General features: G+C 43.2%; 1 protein-coding gene across 1 annotated transcript in view; it reads right to left on the bottom strand.

Annotated features, from left to right (window-relative positions):
• The window catches only part of LOC121278115 (dynein heavy chain 8, axonemal-like), a 1,831,678-nt gene that overhangs the window by 422,322 nt on the left and 1,385,987 nt on the right, over positions 1–23,369 (bottom strand). Inside the window, exon 67 of the mRNA XM_041188200.1 lies at positions 16,208–16,326. Within this exon, the coding sequence (XP_041044134.1) occupies positions 16,208–16,326 (119 nt within the window). The remainder of the gene's footprint in view (positions 1–16,207; positions 16,327–23,369) is intronic.

Genomic DNA, 23,369 nt, shown 5'->3' with positions numbered 1-23,369 from the left:
TTCTTAACTTTAATTTTTTCTGGGTAACTAATGGTGTAACCCAATTGGAACCATCGGAAGTTTGTGATTTAAATTGGATTTTCGGATTGCTCCCAGTGCAGGGCATTTGTCCAGGGGAAGTTTGCGCTTCTGGCCATTTGCCATGTAAACCTTACCTGTGAACTTCCAAAGGGGATTCCCCAGTGCATCTCTCGGTTGCCCACCACCACCACCCCTACACCCCAGCCGCCCACCACCACCACCACCACCCCCACCCCCCGCCAGCAATTTGACACTTGGGAACTCGGAAGTTACGGCCCCTCATGTCAAGAAACAGCTGAAGGCACTGGATAGTACCGAAGATTTGTGCTCGCTGTGCCCTAGCCAGTACAGCTATAATGCTGGCATTTATCTGTTAAGTCCTGTCCACAAAAAGCAGGGTGAATCTCTTCTGGCGATTTACTGCCCATCAGTCTACTCTCAGCTCTCAGTCTTTATAAAAATGATGGAAAGACAAATAATCATGCTATCCAGCAGCATTCATTTAGCAATAATCAGCTCATGGCTCTATTGTGTTCTGTCAGAAGAAAAGCTGGCTCCAGACCTCTTCGTAGCCTTGGTTCAAACATGGCCAAAAGAGCTCAATTCCTGAGGTGAGGTGAGAGTGATTGCCCTTAACATCAATGCAGCATTTGACTGAGTGTGGCATCAAGGAGCCCTAGCAAAATTACCCACATGCAGCAAGAGCAGAACAGCTTTCAAGTTTGGGATGATAAGTGACAAGTTACATTCTTGCCACTCTGGGGGTTACATGTGCCAGGCAATGACCATCTCCAAACAAAAAACAATCCACCCATCTCCCCTTAACGTCACTGAATCCCCCACCATCAACATCCTTGTGGTTACCATTGACCAAAAACTCAATTGGCCTATCCATATAAATACAATGGCTGGAAGAGCAGGTCAGAGGCTGGGAATTCTGTGGCAAGTAACTCATCTCCTGACTCCCCAAAGCCAACTTACTATCTAGAAGGCACACGTCAGGAGTGTGATGGATTACTCTCCACTTGCCTAGATGAATGCAGCTCCAACAACACTCAAGAAGCCTGACACAATCAAGCAGCAAAAATGGCCAGCTTGATTGATACCCAAACATCACCTTAAGCATTCACTCCACCACTGGTGCACTGTGGTAGCAGTATGTACCATCCGAAAGACACACTGCAATAACTCACAAAGGTTTCTTTGACAGCATCTTCCAATCCTGCTTCCACAATCAATGAGAAGAACAACAGCATATTTGAATATTTTTAAGGCAGAGGTAGATAGATTCTTTATAAACAAGGGAGTGAAAGATTATCGGGAGTAGGTGGGAGGTTACAATCAGATCAGCCATAATCTTAATGAATGGCGGAGCAGGCTCAAGCAGTCGAGTAGCCTATGCCACTCCTAACTTGTATGTTCATGTGTTCATATGTAGCAGCAGCAAACATATTGTAACACCACCAACTCTAAGATAAAAGCAAAGCCTATTTCGATCCCTTTCCCCCACCCCACCCCCACTAGGACTATCTATACCTTTCTCGTCCTGCTTTCTACCCTTAATGTCATGTATTAGCACATTCCTTAGATAATATCACCACCTTCAACACCTCTTTGCCCTTTTGTCTATGACATCTTTTGGCTATCTCCACCTATCACTGGCCCTCTATCCAGCTCTACCTGTCCCACCCACCCCTTAAACCAGCTCATATTTCACCTCTTTTCTATTTTTCTTTAGTTCTGTTGAAAAGTCATACGGACTCGAAACGTTAACTGTATTCCTCTCCGCAGATGCTGTCAGACCTGCTGAGTTTTTCCAGGTATTTTAATTTTATTTTGAAAAAGGATCAAATGTTGTCTCATGGAATGAATAGTTCACTGTTAGAAGAGCTAAGGGACAATCAAGAAACGGTATGGGTAAACAAAATCAATTAGCTAACATAGATATAATTATAAGAGAACAAAGAAGGGCAAGTTAATAAGATCACTCAAGTTAATAGGATCACTGTGTGAATATGCAGGAGTCACATAATTGTATTGTATAAATATTGCTTGTTGAATGCTTTAGCGTTGAGCAGATTTATTATGGCCTGCTCCCAATGGCCATTGTACAGTTTAGCGCTAAATAAATTGCTGATATGATTCAGAAGAGATTACGGTGCTTGCGATAACACTGGCGATGGAAAGTGCAGTAAGGGATTCAAAAGCCATACAGGGAGTGCAAAATGGCACCGTCCTCCATGTTAGGCAGGAAGTCCCAGCCAAAAAGGGCACGAAAATTAAAGGCTCTGCTGAGGAGCAGGAAACAGCCACTGCTAGCAGACAAATGAAAAGAAATGACTTAGCAACGAAAACTAGGAATAATTGCAACAGAGGTGGAAACAAACAACCCTATAACAATTGGCAGTTTAAAAAAATCAAATGTTTTTATTGTTATCGAAATGGACACATAATGTGACAGTGTAAGGTAAGAATCAGACAGACTTTCAAAACAAAAGGAAAAAACCCCATGAGGGCTACAAGGTAGAACAGCCGGAAGCAACAAATTCAGATATTTAATCATTATCTAATTTAAAGGTTGGAAGGACAGAACCAATATATGTAACAGTAAAGAATGGAAGTAGACACAGGAGCTTCCATTACAGTGATTTGTGAACACACCTTCAAATATCTGAATTTTGGCAAATATAAATCAAATTTGGAAGAAACTGATGCTAAATTAAAATCTTACATGGGTGAAGGCTTCCAAGTCAAAGCCATAAGCAGATTTACTGTCCATTATGGAAGCCAATCAGTAAAACTACCCTTATGGTGGTAGCAGGTGAGGGACCAAGCCACTTTTGACAAAACTGGCTAAAAAAGATTAAGTTAGAATGGGCTGATATTTTCCATCTGACAGCAAGTGGGATACCAGAATGACTACAACATATGCCTCAGTCTTCAAGGACGAACTTGAAAAAATCCAGGGGCTGCAAACAAAAATTCATGTGGATCCAGAGACAACCCCTGATTCATGAAGGCAAGATCAGTACCTTATGCACTTCGGGAAAAGGTCAACACTGAACTGGACAGATTAGAGAAATTGGGCGTTATACAACCTGTACAGTTCTCAGAATGGGCAGCACGGATAGTCCCCATCCTTCAACCTGACCAAAGCGTTCAAATTTGTGGGGACTACAAATTGACAGTAATGGAGTGGCTAAGCTGGACAGACTTCCCATACCAAAAATCAAAAACCTGTATGCCAAGCTGACAGGTGGAACTGCCTACACAAAGCTCGATATGAATCATGCTTATCAACAATTAGAGTTAGAGAAGGCCTCCTGGGAATTTTTCACAATTAATACCCACAAAGGGTTGTACCAATATACCCGTATGCCTTTCGGAGTCTCCTCAGCTTATGCCTTATTCCAGAGACCAATGCAAAGTTTATTGCAGGGACTGCCCCACGTTGCAGTTTATTTAGATGATGTTCTGGTGACAGGACTCACTGAAAAATACATTTGGTGAACTTAGAAGAAGTCTTAAAATGTTTCTTGCAGGCTGCAGTGCCTTTAAAAAAAGATAAGTGCACCTTCCACGTGAGGGAGGTAATCTATTTGGGTCACCGGGTAGATTCACAGGGCCTCCACCCAGTTGACGAAAAAGTGAGAGCCACAAGAGAGGCACCTACACCAAAGAATGCCTCAGAACTCAAATCATTCTTAGGAATAATCAATTACTATTGGCGGTTCTTACTCAATTTGTTTACAGAACTGGCACCCCTGCATTATCTACTTAAGAAGAACCAATGTTGAACTTGGGAGATACCACAGAAAAAAGCTTTCATAAAGGTAAAACAATTGTTGCACTTGTCCAACCTATTAGTACATTACAACCAGATGAAAGAATTGGTGCTGACATGTGAACATCTCAATGGGGTGGATTGAATAGACAATGGCACAGAACGGCCAATAGGTTATTTATCAAGAACACTCACCACAGTGGAAAAGGAATACTCACAGATAGAGAAAGAAGGCCTGTCTGTTATCTTTGATGTCAAGAAATTTCATGCGTAAATACACGGTGTCATTTTACTATTGTTTCAGGTCACAAGTCATTGCTAAGATTGTTTAGCGAGGATAAGGCTATATCACCCATAGCATCAGCAAGAATACAATGATGGGCATTGATCCTGGGAGCATATGAGTATACTTTCATCCATAGGCCTGGAAATCAAACTGCAAATGCTGATGCACTGAGTTGTTTGCCTTTACAAGAAAAAGATGAGGATGTTCCAGTTCCACAAGAATTAGTTTTGTTGTTAAATTTCTTAGATTCATCTCTAGACAAGTCGAGACCCCGTCTTATCCAAAGTATCAGAACAAGTGCTTCATGGTTGGTCACAAGAGCATGTATTTGATGAAATGAAACCATACTTTAACAGAAGACATAAGATAACCAGCCAGGATGGTACCTTATTGTGGGGAGCATGAGTGATTGTTCCTCCAAAACAAAGAAGCCTTAGTTAATTGAACTACATAGTGCATATCCAGGAACTTCCCAGATGAAGACTGTATCACGCATCAATGTTGGCCTGGATGGCTGGAGAAATAGAGAGCTTAGTGAAGAATTGCGTGCAATGTCAGCAGTTGCAAAAGTTACCTTCAACAGCCCCGTTACACCCTTGGGAGTGGCCAGGAAGACCATGGGTATGGTTACACATTGACTATGTGGGACCTTTCATGGGAACAATGTTTCTGCACATTGTTGAGGTCCACTCAAAATGGATGGACATATATGAGGTGAAATCACCAATGTCTTTTGCTACAATTGAGAAGCTACCTCAAAGTTTTGCCATTCATGGGCTGCCAGAAGTGGTCGTATCTAATAAGGTTGTATTTAAGAGTGCTGAGTTTCAATGGTTTATCAGCCTCAATGGTATCACTCGTAAAAACTTCACCGTATCACCTTTCCTCAAATGGACTGGCCGAAAGGGTAGTTCAAATATTCAAGGCTGGAAGAAATTAACTGGAGATTCCATAGCAATGCTTTCTTTTCCAGTATAGGACCACCCCTCACACGACAACAGGTGTCATATCTGTGGGAATTATTGATGATATGCCGACTCAGGATGCGATTAAGCTAAATAATGCCAAATTTAGGAGAGAAGGTGGAAAGGAGTCAGGGAAGTCAGAAACCTAGACAAGACTGGCATAGTCACAACAAGAAGTTTACCGTAGGAGAGACAGTGTATGTCAAGAAATTTGGAGAACAACCAAAGTGGTTACCAGTTGAAATAATTGCAGTGACTGGACCTCTATCTTACCATATGAAGGTGGAATGCTGACTCATTTGGAGACATGTGGATCATTTAAGGAAGAAAGAAACAGATCCCCAAGAAATGATTCCACCACTGTTTACAACTGAGTCAACGCTTCCTGTTGAGAGAACTCAACCTAGTACAGATGTATCAGACGTGCCTGTTGTAACTGCACCGCTTCCAATCTGATCCAATCCCTCCCTCCACAGGCCCGACCCAACCCATCCCAACTGCCCAGCCTGACCCGCCCTGATCCGAAACCCCATTTCCCAGACTCAACCTGACCCGACCCTGCCCGCCCCCGCCACAGCTCTGACCCGACCTGATCCGAACCCCTCCTCCTGAGTCCCGACCCAATCTGATGCAAACCCTTCCCCAGGCCCAATCCACCTTGACCCATTCCCACCTCATCCCAGGCCTGACCCGACCATTTCCAACTGCTCTCTCCCCAGACCTCACCTAACCCAACCTGCCCCAATGGACCCATCTGGATTGCACCATGCACCTGACAGCACAGCTCCCTGTGATTATAGTGGAAGGTGACGGATCAAGCATTCTAGGTTATGGTTGCTTAAAAGAACTTAACTAAATTGGTCTGAAATTTTCCAGCTGAGAGCTGGAGGACTGCCAGAGTTTCTAAAAAAATATGACAAGGTCTTTTGAGAGAAACTGGGGAAAATCAAGGGCCTGCAGGCTAAGATCTAAGCTGACTCTGAAGCAACTCCTCATTTTTTTAAAGCCAGGCCTGTGCCTTATGCCCTGAGAGAGAGGGTTGACACTGAATTAAACCATTTAGAGAAGATGGGTATTATTCAGCTGGTTCAATTTTCAGAATGGGCAACACCCATAGCCCCTGCTTGAAACTGGATCAGATCATCCAATCTGTGGGGATTACAAGTTAACAGTAAGTGAGGCTACCAAGTTGGACAAGTACCCTCTCCCCAAGATCGGGGATTTGTATGCCAAATTAGAAGGAGAGAAAACTTACACTAAATTAGATAGGAGTCACGCATACCAGCAGTTGAAACTGGATGATACATCCAGAGGGTTTACCATAAACACATACAAAGGGTTGTGTCAATACATGCACTTGCCTTTCGGTGTTTCTTCATCCTGCATGATTTTCCAGAGGCTGGTGGAGAGCCTGCTACAAGGGCTACCTCAAGTCATGATCTACCTGGACGACGTCCTAATAACTGGGTAACAGAAGAAGAACACTTGGCTAACTTGGAAAAAGTCTGAAAATGATTCTTGGAATCAGGGGTCCACTTGAAAAAGGAAAAGTGTACCTTTCAGGTAAGTTACATTCTTGGGCTACTGGGTGGATACACCCAGTATAAGAAAAAGTTAAAGCTATTAAGGAGACACCCTCACCTACAAATGTCACAGAGCTCAAGTCATTCTTGAGTATGGTAAATTATTATGGTTGATTCCTACCCAACTTATCAATGATGCACATTCCAAATAGTTAGATACGTATGAAGTTAGATCACCAACGTCAGGTGTGACTATAGAAAGGTTACACCAAAGTTTTTCTTTACATGGATTGCCAGGAGTCAATGTCTCAGACAATAGTACTGCATTTACTAGTGCTGAATTTCAAAGATCCGTGAATCTAGATGGTATTAAACAGGTAAAGGCAGCACTGTATCATCTGTCGTCTAAAGGATTGGCGGAGAGAGCAGTAAAAACTTTTAAAGTTGGGATGAAAACAACATCAGGGGGAATCATTGGAGAATAAACTTTCATGTTTCCCGTTTCACTATAGAATGACCTCCCCACACTATTACTGAATTACTTATAAAGTACCGCTTTCGTACAAGATTAAGGCTGGTACTTCCTAATTGGAAGGGAAGGTAGAGAACAGTCAAGGGAATCAAAAAGTGACTCATGATTTGCAGAGTCGAGAGTGAGAATTTACTGTTGATGAAACAATATTTGTATAAAACCTTGGTGGTAGATTGAGTTGGTTACCTGGTGTAATAGCTTCTGTGACCGGACTGTTGTCTTATCAAGTAGAAGTGGAGGGCTGGATCACCCGAAAACACATGGATCATTTGAGAAGAAGGGGGATACCCTAACAAACCAATGTTCCACCTGCAGCCATTGTAGAACCTGTGGTCCCCGTTGTGATTGATCAACCAAGGTAGACATACCTGATGTCTCTGTCAGAGTGGATAACACTGAACTGCCTGTGCCTAAGTGGGTACTTGATGTATCTGCGGTTCCAGAAAATGACGATTCAGTAGGAGATTCTAAAGTTGCGGAACTACAATGTTTCACCCGGATCAGGAAACTACCTGAGAGACTGAACTTATAATTTCATAACCCGTGTATATATTTGTAATGACATGAATGTAGTTGTTCTTGTAAATACAAATTGCAAAAAAAAATTAGCAGTAGGATGTAGTAACTGTAGCTTTAAGTCTTGTTGTACTGTGTGGTATCACATGACAGTGTGAACGAATCAGTCCTAAGCACAGGAAACCTTGGGGTGGAGTTTTTGTCTAGTTGTGGTTCTTGATGGAAGCATGTAACTGGTGCTGAAACCCTGTAAATAAAGTTAACTGTTTTTTATGAGAAACCTGTCTGGAAAATCAAGCCTATAACAGCTCCCCAGGCCCGACTCAACCCGACCTGACCCAACCTGATCCAACCACCCTCCCAGGCCTGAGCTGAGCCAAGCCAACCTGGCCCGTCTCGACCACCCAGGCCTGACCCAAGCCAATCCGTCCAGAGCTGGATTGAGAATTGGTTAATGGACAGAAAACAGAAAGTAGGAATACACAGATCATTTTCAGATTAGCAGACAGTGACTAGCGAGATACCGCAAGGATCAGTGCTTGGGCCATAGCTGTTCACAATCTATATAAGCAATTTGGATGTGGGATCAAATGTAACATGAGCACTGTGGGAACCACCGGGGTGGATCCAAGTTTGCTGATGACACAAACCTAGGTGAGGATATGAAACGTGAGGAGGATGCAAAGAGGCTTGAAGGGGATTTGAAGGGCTGAGTGGGGCAAAAACGTGGCAAATGGAATATTAAGTGAAAAAATGTGAAGTTATCCACTTTAGTAGGAAAACAGAAATACAGACTATTTCTCAATTGGTTCGAGATTGGGAAGTGTTGATGTCCAAAGGGACTTGGGAATCCTTGTTCATAAATCACTGAAAGCTAACATGTAAGTGTAACAAACGATTAGGAAGCCACATGGTATATTGGCCTTTATTGTGAGAGGATTTGAGTACAGGAGTAAAGAAATCTTGTTGCAATTATATAGAACCTTGATGAGACTGCCCCTGGAGTACTGTGTGCAGCTTTGGTCTCCTTACCTAGGGAAGGATATACTTGTCATGGAGGGAGTGCCACGAAGGTTCACCGGACTGATCCCTGGGATGGCAGGATTGTCCTGTGAGGAAATAATGAGGAAACTGGGCATGTACTCACTAGAGTTTAGAAGAATGAGAGGTGATCTCATTCAAGCATACAAAATTCTTACAGAGCACGACAGGGTAGATGCAGGGTGTTTCCAATGGCTGGGGTTGCTGCAGTGCGGGGGCTAGAACCAGCAGATACAGTCTCAGAATAAGAGGTAGGCCATTTAGTACTGAGATGAGGAGGAATTTCTCCACACAGAGGGTGGTGAACCTTTGGATCCATCCACCCCAGAGGGCTGTGGAGGCTCAGTCATTGAATGTATTCAAGACATAAATTGATGGATTTCTAGATATTAAAGATATCAAGGGATATGGGTGTAGTGTAGGAAAGAAGAACAGCCATGATCTAGTTGAAAGGCGGAGCAGGCTCCAGGGGCCGATTATCCTGCTCCTATGCTTCTATGTTCTTGCTATTGCCGCTGGAGAAGCAATGATTCTTGAACATTCCCTGGTTGAGTAACCATGTGCCTCCAAAACTGCGGTTCCCAGTTCATAAAAATCATCCCCAAATGGATACATTAATTGTTAATGGCCATGCAAGTTCAATTCAGAAACCACTTGGCTCTAAACTGGACTGTAGTCAGCCAATAAAGTTGGCAGAGCTGTGTGACAGGCTGAGTTCGATTGGTGGGAGGGATGTAAATCTTTTGCAGAATTTTGGTGAATTCACTGTAGACCTTTAATTTATCATGCTCTGTGGCTTCGGTGTGCATGCTCTGTTCGCTCTATCTCCAAAACCCAGAGGATCAGCCTTGGTTCAAGCCAGGCATACCTAAAAATGAGGTGTCAACCTGGTAAAGCTACAACTCAGGACTATTTGCATGCCAAACAGCGAAAGCAGCATTTGATAAACAAAGCTAAGCGATCCCATAACCTGCAGATCATGTGAAATGGGAGCAAAAGTAAGTCATTTGGCCCCCTGAGCCTGCAATCCAATAGGATCATGGCTGATTTGTTTGTGTTTCGAACTCCACTTTCCCATCTATCTCCGACAACCTGTAGCCCTGTCACATTCAGTCAAGAATGATGGCGACCAATTAAACTGGAAGAGGTGACTGCACAAAAATCCCCATCCTCAATGATGGGGGAAACCCAGCACATCAGTGCAAAAGTCAAGGCTGAAGCATTTGCAACAATCTTCAGCCAGAAGTGCCGTGTGAATGATCCATCTGGCCTCCTCCAGAGATCCCCAGCATCACAGATGCCAGTCTTCAGCCAATTTGATTCACTCCACGTGATATCAAGAAATGGCTGAAGGCACTGGATAGTGCAAGGGCTATGGGCCCTGCCAATATTCCAGCAATTGTACTGAAGACTTGTGCTCCAGAACTAGCTGCACCCTAGCCAAGCTGTTCCAGTGCAGCTACAACACTGGTATCTATCAGGCAATGTGGAAAATTTCCCAGGTATGTCTTGTACACAAAAAGCAGGACAAATCCAACCTGGCCAATTACTGCCCATCAGTCTACTCTTGATCATCAGCAAGTGATGGAAGGTGTTGTGGATGGTGCTATCAAGCAGCACTAACTCAGAAACAATCTGCTGACTGACGCTCAGTTTGGGTTCTGCCAGGGCCACTCAGCTCCTGACCTCAATACAGTCCTAGTCCAGACATGGACAAAAGAGTTGAATTCAAGAGGTGAGGTGAGAGTGACTTCCCTTGACATCAAGGCCATATTTCACCAAGTGTAGTGTTACGGACAGAACAGAGACAGGTGAATTGTACTTATTTCCTCTCACTATCTGTCCGTAAGCAGAAGGTGTTTTGGATTATTTTTAAAGTATATGGTGGCGTGTTTTCCCACCAATTGTGTGATCCAATTTACTAATAACTTGCAGATTAACTCAGAAATTATTAACTCAGAAGGTTAGTTTATTTCACATTCAAAACCCAGGAGAGGAGAATTCGCAACTTCTCACTCACCACACACACAAGCAGAGTGGAATTTTACAGCCCCATCATGGTAGGAACGGGGCCGTATATTATGACGAGTCATTCAAAAGTCTATTGACTGCGGTGGGAATGTAAAATCCTGCCAACATAAAATTCCACTCACAGTAAGTTTGCAGGGGGGAGGGGTGGTGATAGAAAAAAAAAGTTTTACAACTATGGATAGTAAGAGTAAAGGAACCACAGAAATTACTATTAGTTCATGTGATTTCCAGAATCCGAGAAGTCAAAATCCAGAGAGTGCTTCCTTTGTGACTGGGTTCAGTCCCAATGAGTTTCTGGTTGGAGACGACAATGTGAAAATCCTTGAAGCAAATAAGATGCAGCATAATGGGGCTTTCTATGACGAGACAGCTTGGCAGGCATTGATCAGAGACTTTTCAAATCAACCTGGGGCAACATCTTCCCCCCACTGGTGGGGAAATACAGGATCAGGCATGAGCTGGCGGCCTTCCAATCGGCGTCCCCGGTTGGGCGGGGGGGGGGGGGGGGGGGGGGGTGCAGTGGGGGGGGGGGGGGGGGGGGGGGGGGGGGGGCGCCACCATTTTATGTGGGCCGGCCAATTAACGCCCACATAGCGTGACGTCTGCCAGGAAGCGCTGTGCGCTCCCTGTGCAGACGGGGCGGGGTGATTCCCTCGGCCGGGAGTGCACTCTTTCATGCATGCACGCGGAAGAGCGCACAGATCTCCCTGACACAAAGTGCTGCCTCAGGGACATCGGCTCCAATTGAAAACTATAAATTAAGGTGATAAAAAAATTTCCCTGCCATGTCCCCTCATGTGACACTATCACATGAGTTGGGACATATCCATAACTTTGATTGAAACATTTTATAAAAATTTAAATACCCTCATGAAACCTCATCCCGCCCATAGATGAGGTTTCATGTTTTTTCCAAAGCCTGCCTGGGCTCCCGGCCTGCCCGCCAACTTTAAGGTTAGATGGGCAGGTCCATTAATCATCTTAATTAGTTCCTTAATGGCCTCAATGGGCCATTGACAGTTCAGTGAGCGCACAGCCGATTTGGCTGTGCGCCCACCAAACTGAGAATCTAAATGATGCAGGGTGATGTTGGGCCACACACCCAACGTATCCCTGTGTCATTTTACTTGTCAGCGAGTGGACCCGCCCCTGCTCGACGACCGGAAGATGCTGCCCCTGGTTTCATGGAGTTGAGAGATGGTAACTGACTGCTGGGTGGCTAGACTCCTTTCCAGGTGATGTTAAAACAGCCATCTGCCTATGAAGCCAAATATGCAATGTTAAAACTGTCCAGGAGGCCAGAGGCTTGAGTCATGTGGCATGGCCTGCTAATGGCTAATTGCAGCTTAAAAATCACTTTCTGTGCTTCTGGCCAGAATTCCATTGTTCCTCCTTAGGATAGAGAGAGAGAGAGAAAAAGAGAGAGACAGACAGACATATATATATATTTATATACACAGAGAGAGAGAGAGAGAGAGAGAGATGAGATTGTTATTAGCATCTCTTCCAGTATAATGAATTTCAATCTCTCTCTTCAGGTTGGGGAGTTGTTTCTTCTGCACTTCCTCTGCTTTCATTGATTACAAACAGTGTGTGAGATTCTACAGGCTGAAAGAGGAATGATTTTTCTTTTGTAACTCTAGGTTCTACTCCTAGACCAAAAGGGCTAATCCTGTGGTTATGTGAATCGTAGCAGCCATTTCTTTGGTTCAGCAGAAAGTCATTTTGTTTAACCATGGCAAAAAAATAACATTTTGAATTTATTTTCATGTCATATGGACCCAACAGTACCATCAAAGGGCCCTGGCAAAACTGGAGTCAAAGGGAATCAGGGGGAAAGCTCTCCATTGGTTAGAGACATGCCTAGCACAAATGAAAATGGTTGTGGTTGTTGGAGGTCAAACATCTGAGTTCCAGAACATCACTGCAGGAGCTCCTCAGAATAGTATTCTTGGCCCAACCATCTTCAGCTGCTTCATCAGTGACCTTCCCTCCATCATTATGTTAGAAGTGGGGATGCTCGTTGATGATTGCACAATGTTTAGCACCATTTGCGACTCCTCGGATATTGAATCAGCTATGTTCATATGCAGTAAGACCTGGAGAATATTCAGGGTTGGACTGATAAGTGGCAAGCAATATTCATGCCACACAAGTGCTAGACAATGATCATCTCCAACAAGAGAGATTCTAACCATTGCCCCTTGACATTCACTGGCATTACCATTGCTGAATCCCCCACTATCAACATCCTGGGGGTTACCATTGACCAGAAACTGAACTGGACCAGCTATACGAATACAACAGCAGGTCAGAGGCTGGGAATTCTGCAGAGGGTAGCTTACCTCCTGACTCCACAAAGCTTGCCCATCATCTGCAAGACAAAGGTGAGGAGTGTGATAGAACGCTCTGCAGCACTGTGTGTATCTACACTACATGGACTGCAACAGTTCACCATCACTTGCTCAAGGGCAATGAGGTATGGGCAATAAAAATTCTGGCCTTGCCAACATCGTCCACATTCTGTGAAAGAATTTTAAAAATCTCTGCCCCACTAAATCCCAGGTTCTTCCTGGATTATGTACTGTTTTCATATGAAATTCAGCTGAAAAGGAAAAGGCCTCAGTGCCAAAATGTCCAAGTAACAGGGGGAAGATTGCTGGTAACCAGATTGGGACTGTGTGGATGTCCCAGGAACTGGAGCAGAGCACACTCTGCAACCTTGGATGGTGTAGGTGAGTGTCAAGCCATGTGCCCCTATCATTGCCTAATGTTCACTACAATTGAAAATTGGACCTTTGGTGTCTTGGACAAATATTTTATTTGATTCTTGATCAATTTTAGATGAGACTTTGTAAACTATCAAACTGTTCATAAAATTTGATTTGAAAGAGCAAGTAGGTGCAGTTGTTGGAAACGTCTTCAAAGTACAAACGGGTTTTTACTTCTCAACAGCAGAGAAACTCACCCACAGTTGCCAGTTTATTCTTTTATGGGATGTAGGTATCACTAGCAAGGCTTTTGTTCCCATCCCTAATATGAATGTGTGAACATACAAATTAAAGCAGGTGTAGGCTATTCGGCCCCTGAAGCCTGCTCTGCCATTCAATAAGATCATGGCTGATCGAATTGTGGCCTCAAATCCACATTCCACCGATATCTGATAACTCTTGACTCCCTTGTTAGTCAAGAGACTATCTATGCCTGCCTTAAAAACATTCACCGAACCTGCCTCCACTACTGTCTGGGGAAGAGTTCAAAAGATTCACAAACCTCTGAGGGAAAAAGTTTCTTCTCATCTCTGCTTTAAATGGGACACCCCTTATTTTTAAACTGTGTCCCCTAGTTCTGGTCTCTCCCACAAGGGGAACATCCTTTCAGCATCCACCCTGTCAATTCCCCTCAGGATCTTATATGTTTGAATAGATCACTTCTCATTCTCCTAAACTGGAATGGAGACAGGCCCAACCATACCAGGTATCGGTTGAGTGAACCTTCTCTGAACTACTTCTAAAGCATTTATATTCTTTTTTAATTAAGGAGATCAATACTGTACACAATACTCCAGATGTGTTCTCACCAATGCCATATATAACCGTGGAAAAACATCCCTAACTTCCTTTGCAATAAACAACAACATTCTATTTGTCCTCCTTATCACATGCTATACCTGCACATTAACGTCTCCTGATTCATGTAATAGGACACCCAAATCACTCAGAGTTCTGCAATCTATCCCCATTTAAATAATATGCTGGTGGACAAATTCATATTCTTCCACATTTTACTCCATCTGCCATATTTTTGCCCATTCACTTAACCTACCTATGTCCCTTGGCAGACTCCTTATGTCCTCTTCACAACTTACTTTCCAAAATACCTTCCTATCATCAGCAAATTTAGCAAACATACATTTTGTCCCTTCACCCAAGTCATTGATATAAATTGTAAATATTTGAGGCCCCGGCACTGATCCCTATGACACTTCACTCATCACACCTTGCCAACCTGAAAATGATCCATTTATCCCTATTTTGCTTCCTGTTAACTAACCATTCCTCTTTCCATGACAATATGTTACCCCCTACACCATGAGCTCTTATTTTGCATAGTAACCTTTGATGTGGCACCTTGTCAAATGCCTTCTGAAAATTTAAGTACAGCACATCCACAGGTTCCCCTTTATCCACGTTGCTTGTTACTTACTCAAAGAACGCCTATAAATTAGTCAAGCATGATATCCCTTTCAAAAAAACATGTTGACTCTGCTTGATTGCATTGAGATTTAATTGCCCTGCTGTAACCTCCTTAACAACAGATTTCTACAATTTCCATGACAGACGTTAAGCGAATTGCCCTGATTTGTGTCTCATTGCTTTCCTGAATAGTGGAATTACATTCACTATTTTCCACTCTGATGGGACCTTTCTAGAATCTAGGGAATTTTGGAAAATTAAAACCAATGCATCTACTATCTCAGCAGCCACTTCTTTTAAGACCCCAGGATGAAGTCCATCAGGGCCTAGGACTTGTCAGCTTTTAATTCTAATAATTTTCTCAGTACCCTTTCCTTGGTGATTGTAATTGTTTTAAGTTTCTCCCTTCCTTTTACCTCCTGATTCAAAATTATTTCTGAGATGTTCTTTGTATACTCTACAGTGAAGACAGATACAAAATATATTTTCAAATTATCCAATATTTCCTGATTTTGCATTATTAATTCCCCATTCTCACTCTCTATAGGACCAACATTCACTTTACTTATTCATTTCCTTTCTAAACACCTGCAGAAACTCTTACGAACTGTTTTTATATTTTACTCTAGCTTTCTCTCATTCTAATTTCTCCATCCTTATTAATTTTTTAGTTATTCTTTGCTGTTCTTTATATTTGTCTAATCTTCTTGCCTTTGAATTCCCTGGCTTGCTAAGCCATTTCAGGGGACAGTTAAGAGTCAACAACATTGCTGTGGACCTGGAGTCACATGTAGACCAGGCCAGGTAAGGATGGCAGATTTCCTTTCCTAAAGGGGCATTCATGAACCAGAAGGCTTTTTCTGACAATAGCTGATAGCTGTCTTAGTCATAATCACTGAGACGTGGCCTATATTCCAAACTTATTAATTAAATTTAAATTCCAGCTGCAATTTAGGATTATAACCCATGTCCCCATGGCATTAACGTGGGCTTCTGGATTACTAGTCCAGTAACATTACCACGACGCCAATGTCTCTCCATGAGATTGTGGAGTTATGTGTTTGAAACAACAATGTCTTAAATTTTAAATGAGAATACTTGTGAATGGAAATGGAGTACTTATAGACACAAAATAGCTACAACCCAAAGTTCATCACCAACACCTTCTAGGGGGAATTTAAATGCATCCTTGCCTGCGTCACCCACATCTCAGAAGAAACCTGGAAAACCAGCACATCGTGGTTGATAACCTTTCTAATTATGATGGCACAGCTCCACACACATTTAAATTTGTCCATGGAAATGTACTTACCCATTTGCATGTGCTCTGCTAGGTCATTGATGTTTACATGTTTCTCTGTGTAAACAGATTTGTAGCTGTTTATAAAGGCAAGGTAAGATTTGGGGGTTATATGAGTTCTTCGCCGATATCTGAAAAGTAAACATATAATTCACTTTTATGATGGAATGGATTTCTTGAAATGTGTTTTGGAGAACTTTTTAGGTCAATATGTAGAGGTTACAACAAGGGACAGCGCAGTGCTGGACCTAATTCTGGGGAATGAAGCCAGAGAGGTGGCTAAGGTAGTGGTGGGGGAGCATTTTAGTGATAGCAACCACAACATAGTACAATTTAAGCATGTTATGGACAAAGAAATAGACAAGTTGCAAACAAAAATGTCTTGGATTGGGGGAGAGTGAATTTTAGTAAAATAAGGCAGGATCTGGCCAAGGTAGACTGGGAACAAATACTTATGGGGAAATCTACAGAAGAGCACTGGGGGGGGGCGTTCAAAAAGGAAATGGGGAGGGTACAGGCTCAACACGTTCCCTCTAGAGTGATAGGAAGGACCAAAAAGCCCGGAGAACCATGGATGACCAGAGATATTCAGGATCGATGAGAAGGAAAAGAGAGGCTTTTAGCAAGTACAAAGGGAACAATTCAGCAGAGGCATTAGTGGAGTACAGAAAGTGCAGGGTGGAGCTTACGAAAAAAATTAGGAGAGCAAAGAGGGGATATGAGAAAGCTCTGGCTGGTAAAAGTAGGGAAAATCCCAAGATATTCTATAAGTATATCAATGGGAAGAGGATAACCAGGGAAAAAGTAGGGCCCATGAGGGACCAAGGGGACAATCTATGGGTGGAGCCAGAGGACATCAGTAGAGTGCTGAACGAATGCTTCACATCTGTCTTCACCCAAGAGAATGAGGATGAAGGCATGGAACTCGGGGAGAGAGACTGCGAGGTTCTTGAGCAAATTGATATAGGGAGTGACAAGGTATTAGAGGTGTTGGCAGGCTTAAAAGTGGACAAATCTCCAGGTCCAGATGATTGTGTCCCAGACTGCTGAGGGAGACAAGGGAGGAGATCACAGGGTCTCTGACCCAAATCTTTAATTCCTCTCTGGCAGCAGGGGAGGTGCTAGAGGACTGGAGAACAGCTAATGTGGTTCTGCTATTTAAGAAGGGTTGTAGAGGTAAGCCAGGGAACTACAGACCAGTGAGTCTCACGTCAGTGGTAAGGAAACTTTTTAAGAAAATTCTGAAGGAGAGAATCTATCTCCACTTAGAGAGGCAAGGTTTGATCAGGGAGAGTCAGCATGGCTTTGTCAGAGGGAGGTCATGCCTAACAAATTTGATTGAATTTTTTGAGGAGGTGACCAGGCGTGTAAATGAGGGTAATGCAGTTGATGTGGTTTATAAGAATTTCAGCAAAGCCTTTGACAAGGTCCCACATGGGAGACTTATAAAGAAGGCAAATGCACATTGGATACAGGGTAATTTGATAAGGTGGATTCAAAATTGGCTTAGTTGTAGGAGACAGAGGGTAATGACAGAAGGCTGCTTTGGTGGCTAGAAGCTCGTATCAAGTGGCGCACCACAGGGATCTGTGCTGGATACCCTATTATTTGTCATTTATGTAAACAACTTAGATGACTATGTGGGGGGGTAGGATTAATAAGTTTGTGGATGACACAAAGATTGGCCGGGTGGTTAACAGTGAGGTTGAGTGTCCAGGGCTACAGGAAGATGTAGACAGGATGGTCAAATGGGCAGATAAATGGCAGATGGAATTTAACCCTGAAAAGTGTGAGGTGATACACTTTGGAAGGAGTAATTTGACAAGGAAGTATTCAATGAACGGCATGGTACCTGGAAGTTCTGAGGAACAAAGGGACCTTGGCGTGTGTGTCCATAGATCTCTAAAGGCAGAGGGGCGTGTTAGTGGGTTGATGAAAAAGGCATATGGGACACTTGCCTTAATCAATCAAGGCATGGATTACAAAAGTAGGGAGATCTTTTGGAGTTGTATAGAACCTTAGTGAAGCCACAGCTGAAGTACTGTGTGCAGTTCTGGTCGCCACATTATAGGAAGGATGTGATTGCACTGGAGGGGGTGCAGAGGAGATTCACCAGGATGTTGCCTGGGATGAAATATTTAAGGTATGAAGAGAGGTTGGATAGACTTGGGTTGTTGTTGTTGGAGCAGAGAAGACTGAGGGGGCGACTTGATCGAGGTGTACAAGATTATGAAGGGCATGGACAGGGTGGAGAGGGAGCTGCTGTCCCCCTTAGTTGAAGAGCCAGTCATGAGGGGACACAAGTTTAAGGTGAGGGGCAGGAGGTTTAGGGGGGATGTGAGGAAGAAATTTTTTACCCAGGGGACAGTGACGGTCTTGAATGCGCTGCCTGGGAGGGTGATGGATGCGGGTTTAAAAAGTACCTGGATGAGCATTGGCATGTCATAACATTCAAGGCTATGAGCCAAGTCCTGGTAAATGGGATTAGGTAGTTGGTCAGGTGTTTCTCACATGTTGGTGCAGACGCAATGGGCCGAAGGGCCTCTTCTGCACTCTGTGATTCTGTGATTGTACAGATATTTACTACAGATTTCAGCAATAATAAAAAGATTTGCCAATAGTATTATATATCTGAAGCCCTACAAACATCTCTGATAACCACATTCTTTTTAGATTGTCGAACATTTAACTTTAATTCCATCAATGCCCTGGGGGTTAACATTAACCAGAAACTGAACTGGACCGGCTATATAAATACTGTGGCTATAAGAGCAGGTCAGAGGCTGGAAACTCTGCAGTGATTAACTCATTTTCTGACTCCCCAAAATCTGTGCACCATTTACACTGCACACCTAATGTCCTTTAGGGAAGGAAATCTACCATCCTTACCTGGTCTAGCCTGCATGTGACTCCAGACCCACAGCAATATAATTGACTCTTAACTATCCTTGACAATGGCCTAGTAAGTAACTTAGTTCAAGGGCAATTATGGATGGGCAACAAATGTTGGCCTTCCCAGCAACACCCACATCACATGAAAGAATAAAAAGAAAAAAAAGCCTGTCATGTGATGGACAACTCTCCACTTGCCTGGATGAGTGCAGCTCCCACAACAGTCAAGAAGCTCGACACTATTCAGGACAAAGCAGCCTGCTTGATTGGCACCCCACCCGCCACCTTAAACATTCACTCCCTCCAGCACTGGCAACAGTGTGTACCATCTACAAGATGTACTGCAGGAACTCACCGAGGTTCCTTTGACAGCACCTTCCAAACCCATGACCTCTATCATCTAGAAGGACAAAGGCAGCAGAAAAATGGGAGCACTACCACCTGGAAGTTCCCCTCCAAGCTACACACCATCCTGACTTGGAAATATAATCCTGCTCCTTCAGTGTGGCTGCTTCAAAATCCTCCCAAACAGCACTGTGGGAGTACCTATGCCATATGGACTGCAGCGGTTTAAGAAAACAGCTCACCACCACCACCTTCTCAAGGGCTGTGAGGAGAGATTGGATAGGCTGGGGTTATTTTCCTTAGAACAAAGAAGGCTGAGAGGTGACTTGATTGAGGTGTACAAAATTATGAGGGGAATAGATAGAGTGGACAGGATAAAATTGTTTCCCTTGGTGGAGAATTCTAGAACCAGGGGACATAGATTCAAGATAAGTGGCAGAAGGTGTAGGGGGGACATGGGTGTCTGGAATTCGCTGCCCAAGTTGGTGGTGGAGGCAGAAACTCTAAACTCTTTTTAAAAATGCCTGGATCTGCACCTTAAGTGCTGTAAGCTGCAGGGCTATGGGCCGGGTGCAGGAAGGTGGGATTAGAATGGGGACCTGGGTGTCCTCAGGCTGGCATGGACAAGATAGGCCGAATGGCCTTCTTCTGTGCTGTAACTTTTCTATTGTTCTATGGTTCTAATTACGGATAGGCAATAAATGTTGGCATAGCCAATGGTGCCCACATCCTGTGATCAAATAAAAAAAGGATGGGTACAGGGGGAAGGAAGGCTTGTTGCAATTGTATACAACTTTGGTGAAACCGCCCCTTGAGTATGGTATACAGTTTTGGTCTCCCTACTAAAGGAAGGGTATACTTGCCATAGAGGGAGCACAATGAAGGTTCACCAGAATGATTCCTAGGGTCGAGCAATTGTCGTATGAGGAGAGATTGAGGAGACTGGGCTTATGTTGTCTAGAGTTTAGAAAAATGAATGGTAATATCATTGAATCATACAAAATTCTTAGAGGACCCGACAGGGTAGATGCAGGAAGGATATTTCCCCTGGCTGTGGGGAGGCGGTGGTGTGGTGGGGTGGCCTAGATCCAGGGGACACAATCTCAGAGTAAGAGGTTGGCCATTTAGCAGAGATGAGGAGGAATTTCTTCACTGAGGGTGGTGGAGGCTGGAGGCTCAGTCATTGAGTATATTGAAGATAGAGATTGGTAGATTTCTAGATATTAAAGATATCAAGGGATATGGAGATAGCGTAGCAAAATGCCATTGAGGTAGACAATCAGCTAGGATGTACTTGAATGTCAGAGCAGATTCAAGGGGCTGAATGGCCTGCTGTTCCCATTTCCTATGTTCCTGTGTAATGTGGTTGACTCTTAACTGCCCTCTGAAATGGCATGGTAAGTCAATGGCTGATCTACTAGCTCAAAATCATCGTCCCACACTATCCCCATATCTCTGTCTAGAAATCTATCGACCTCTGCTTTGAACATTCTCAATGGCTAAGCCTCCACAGCCTTCTGGGGTAGAGAATTAAAAAGATTCACCACCCTCCAAGTGAAGAAATTCCTCCTCATCTAGGTCCTAAATGGCATACCTCTTATTCTGAGATTGTGTCCCCAGGTTCTAGACACCCCAGGAAGGCAAGGAGGAACTCAAGGAAATTGCAACCACCAGTAAAGTGGTATTGAGCAAATTGTTGGAGCTGCAAGCTAACAAATCACTGGGTTCTGATGGACATCATCCTAAGCCTTAAAAGAAGTGTCTGGTGAGATAGTTGATGCATTGGTTTTAATTCTACAAAATTTCCTAGATTTGAGTAAGGTTCCATTAGCTTGGAAAATAGTGAATGCAACTCCTTTATTCAAAAAGGGAGACAGAAATCAGGAAGCTATACTTCAGTTAGCTTAACATCTGTCATGTGGAAAATGTTAGAAGTTATTATTAAACATGTTATTGCAGGGCACTTAGAAAAATTCAAGGCAATCAGGTCAAATCAACATGGTTTGGTGAAAGGGAAATTATGTTTAACCAATTTATTGGAGTTCTTTGAAGGAGTCACATGTACTGTGAGTACAGTGGAACCAGCGGATGTACTGTACTTAGATTTCCAGAAAGCATTTGATAAGATGCCACATGAAAGATTATTGTGGAAAATAAAAGCACATGGTGTAGGGGGTAACATATTGGCATGGGTAGGAGATTGGCTAGCTAACAGAAAACAGACAGTAGGCATAAATGGGTCATTTTCTGGTTGGCAACATGTAACAAGTATTGTGCCACAGGGGTCAGTGCTGGGGACTCAACATTTCACAATTTATATAAATGACTTGGATGAAGGGACAGATGATATTGTTGCTAAATTTGCTGACAACACAAAGGTAGGTAGGAAAATAAGTTATAAGGAGGATATAAGGAGGCTACAAAGGAACATAGATAGTTAAGTGAGTGGGAAAAGATCTGGCAAATGAACTATAATGTGGGCAAACGTAAGTTTGTCTGTTTTGGAAGGAAGAATAAAAAATAAGCAAATTATCTAGATGGTGAGAGACTGCAGAGCTCTGAGATTCAAAGAGATCCAGATATCCTAGTGCATGGAACACCAAAGGCTAGTATGCAGGCACAGCAAGTAATTAGGAAAACTAATATAATGTTATTGTTTATTGCAAGGAAAATTTAATACAAAAGTAGGGAGGAGTTATGCTTCAGTTGTGCAGGAGCCATATCTGGAGTACTGTGCACAGTATTAGTCTCTTCATTTAAGGAAGGATGTAATTGCATTAAAAGCAGTTCAGAAACGGTTTACTAGGGTAACACCAGGAATGGGTGGAGCTTTTTTTTAATTTGTTCATGGGATGTGGGTATCACTGGCTAGGCAAGCATTTCATTATCCATCCCAAATGGCCCTCATTCAGGGAGTGCTTAAGAGTCAACCATGAGTCACATGTAGACCAGCAGATTTCCTTCAAGGACATTATTGAACCAGATGGGTTTTTACAACAATTGACAATGGTTTCATAGTCATCTTTAGATTTTTAATTCCAGATTTCTGCTGAACTCAAATTCTACCATCTGCCACAACAGGATTTGAACTGAGGTTGCCAGAGAATTACTCTAGGTCTCTAAATTACTAGTCCAACAACAATACCTATGCCATTGCCTCTCCTATTTTATGAGGAAAGGCTGGACAGGTTAGGCTTGTATCCACTGGAGTTTAGAAGAGTAAGAGGTGACCTGATTGAAAGCTGAGGGAATTGACAGAGTGGATTCGGAGAGGATGTTTCCTCTTGTGGGAGAACCCAGAACTAGTGATCACAGTTTAGAAATAAGGAATTACTCACTTAAGACAGAGATGAGGAGAATTTTTGTTTCTCCCAATGGGTTGTGAGTCTTTGGAACTGTGTTCTTCAAAAGGCAATGGAAGCAGAAGCTGGGATTTTCCAGCCCCATCATGGCAGAACCCATTATGGGAGTTTCAGCAGCCCAGCCAAAAGTTCATTGACTTTTGGCAGGACTGGGCGATCCTGGGGCAGGTGGGGCCAGAAAACCCTGCCCAGATTATTTGAATATTTTTAAGGCAGAACTAGATAGATTCTTGATTAACAAGGGGGTGAAAGGTTAAAGAGGGCAGATGGGGATGTGGAGTTGAGGTTACAGTCAGATCAGCCATGATCTTATTGAATAATGTAGCAGGCTTGAGGGGCCAAATTACCTATTACTGCTTCTAAATCATATGTTTGTATGGAGTTTTGCTCAGATACTTTATTTGCAATACTTAGAGAACTATTAATATTTTCTTAGGTTCTTCCAGAGCTTTGCAGACTGAAGTACACCAGGGTTTTGTCCTCAAATTATCAGTTTCTCTATCAGCCCCTCAAGCCTTCTCTACCATTTGATAAGATCATGGCTGATCTGATTGTGGTCTCAACTTTATGTTACT

Source organism: Carcharodon carcharias, chromosome 5 (assembly GCF_017639515.1).
Source record: "Carcharodon carcharias isolate sCarCar2 chromosome 5, sCarCar2.pri, whole genome shotgun sequence".
In the NCBI taxonomy this organism is placed as follows: domain Eukaryota; kingdom Metazoa; phylum Chordata; class Chondrichthyes; order Lamniformes; family Lamnidae; genus Carcharodon; species Carcharodon carcharias.
This window is presented reverse-complemented; position numbering and strand designations above follow the sequence as displayed.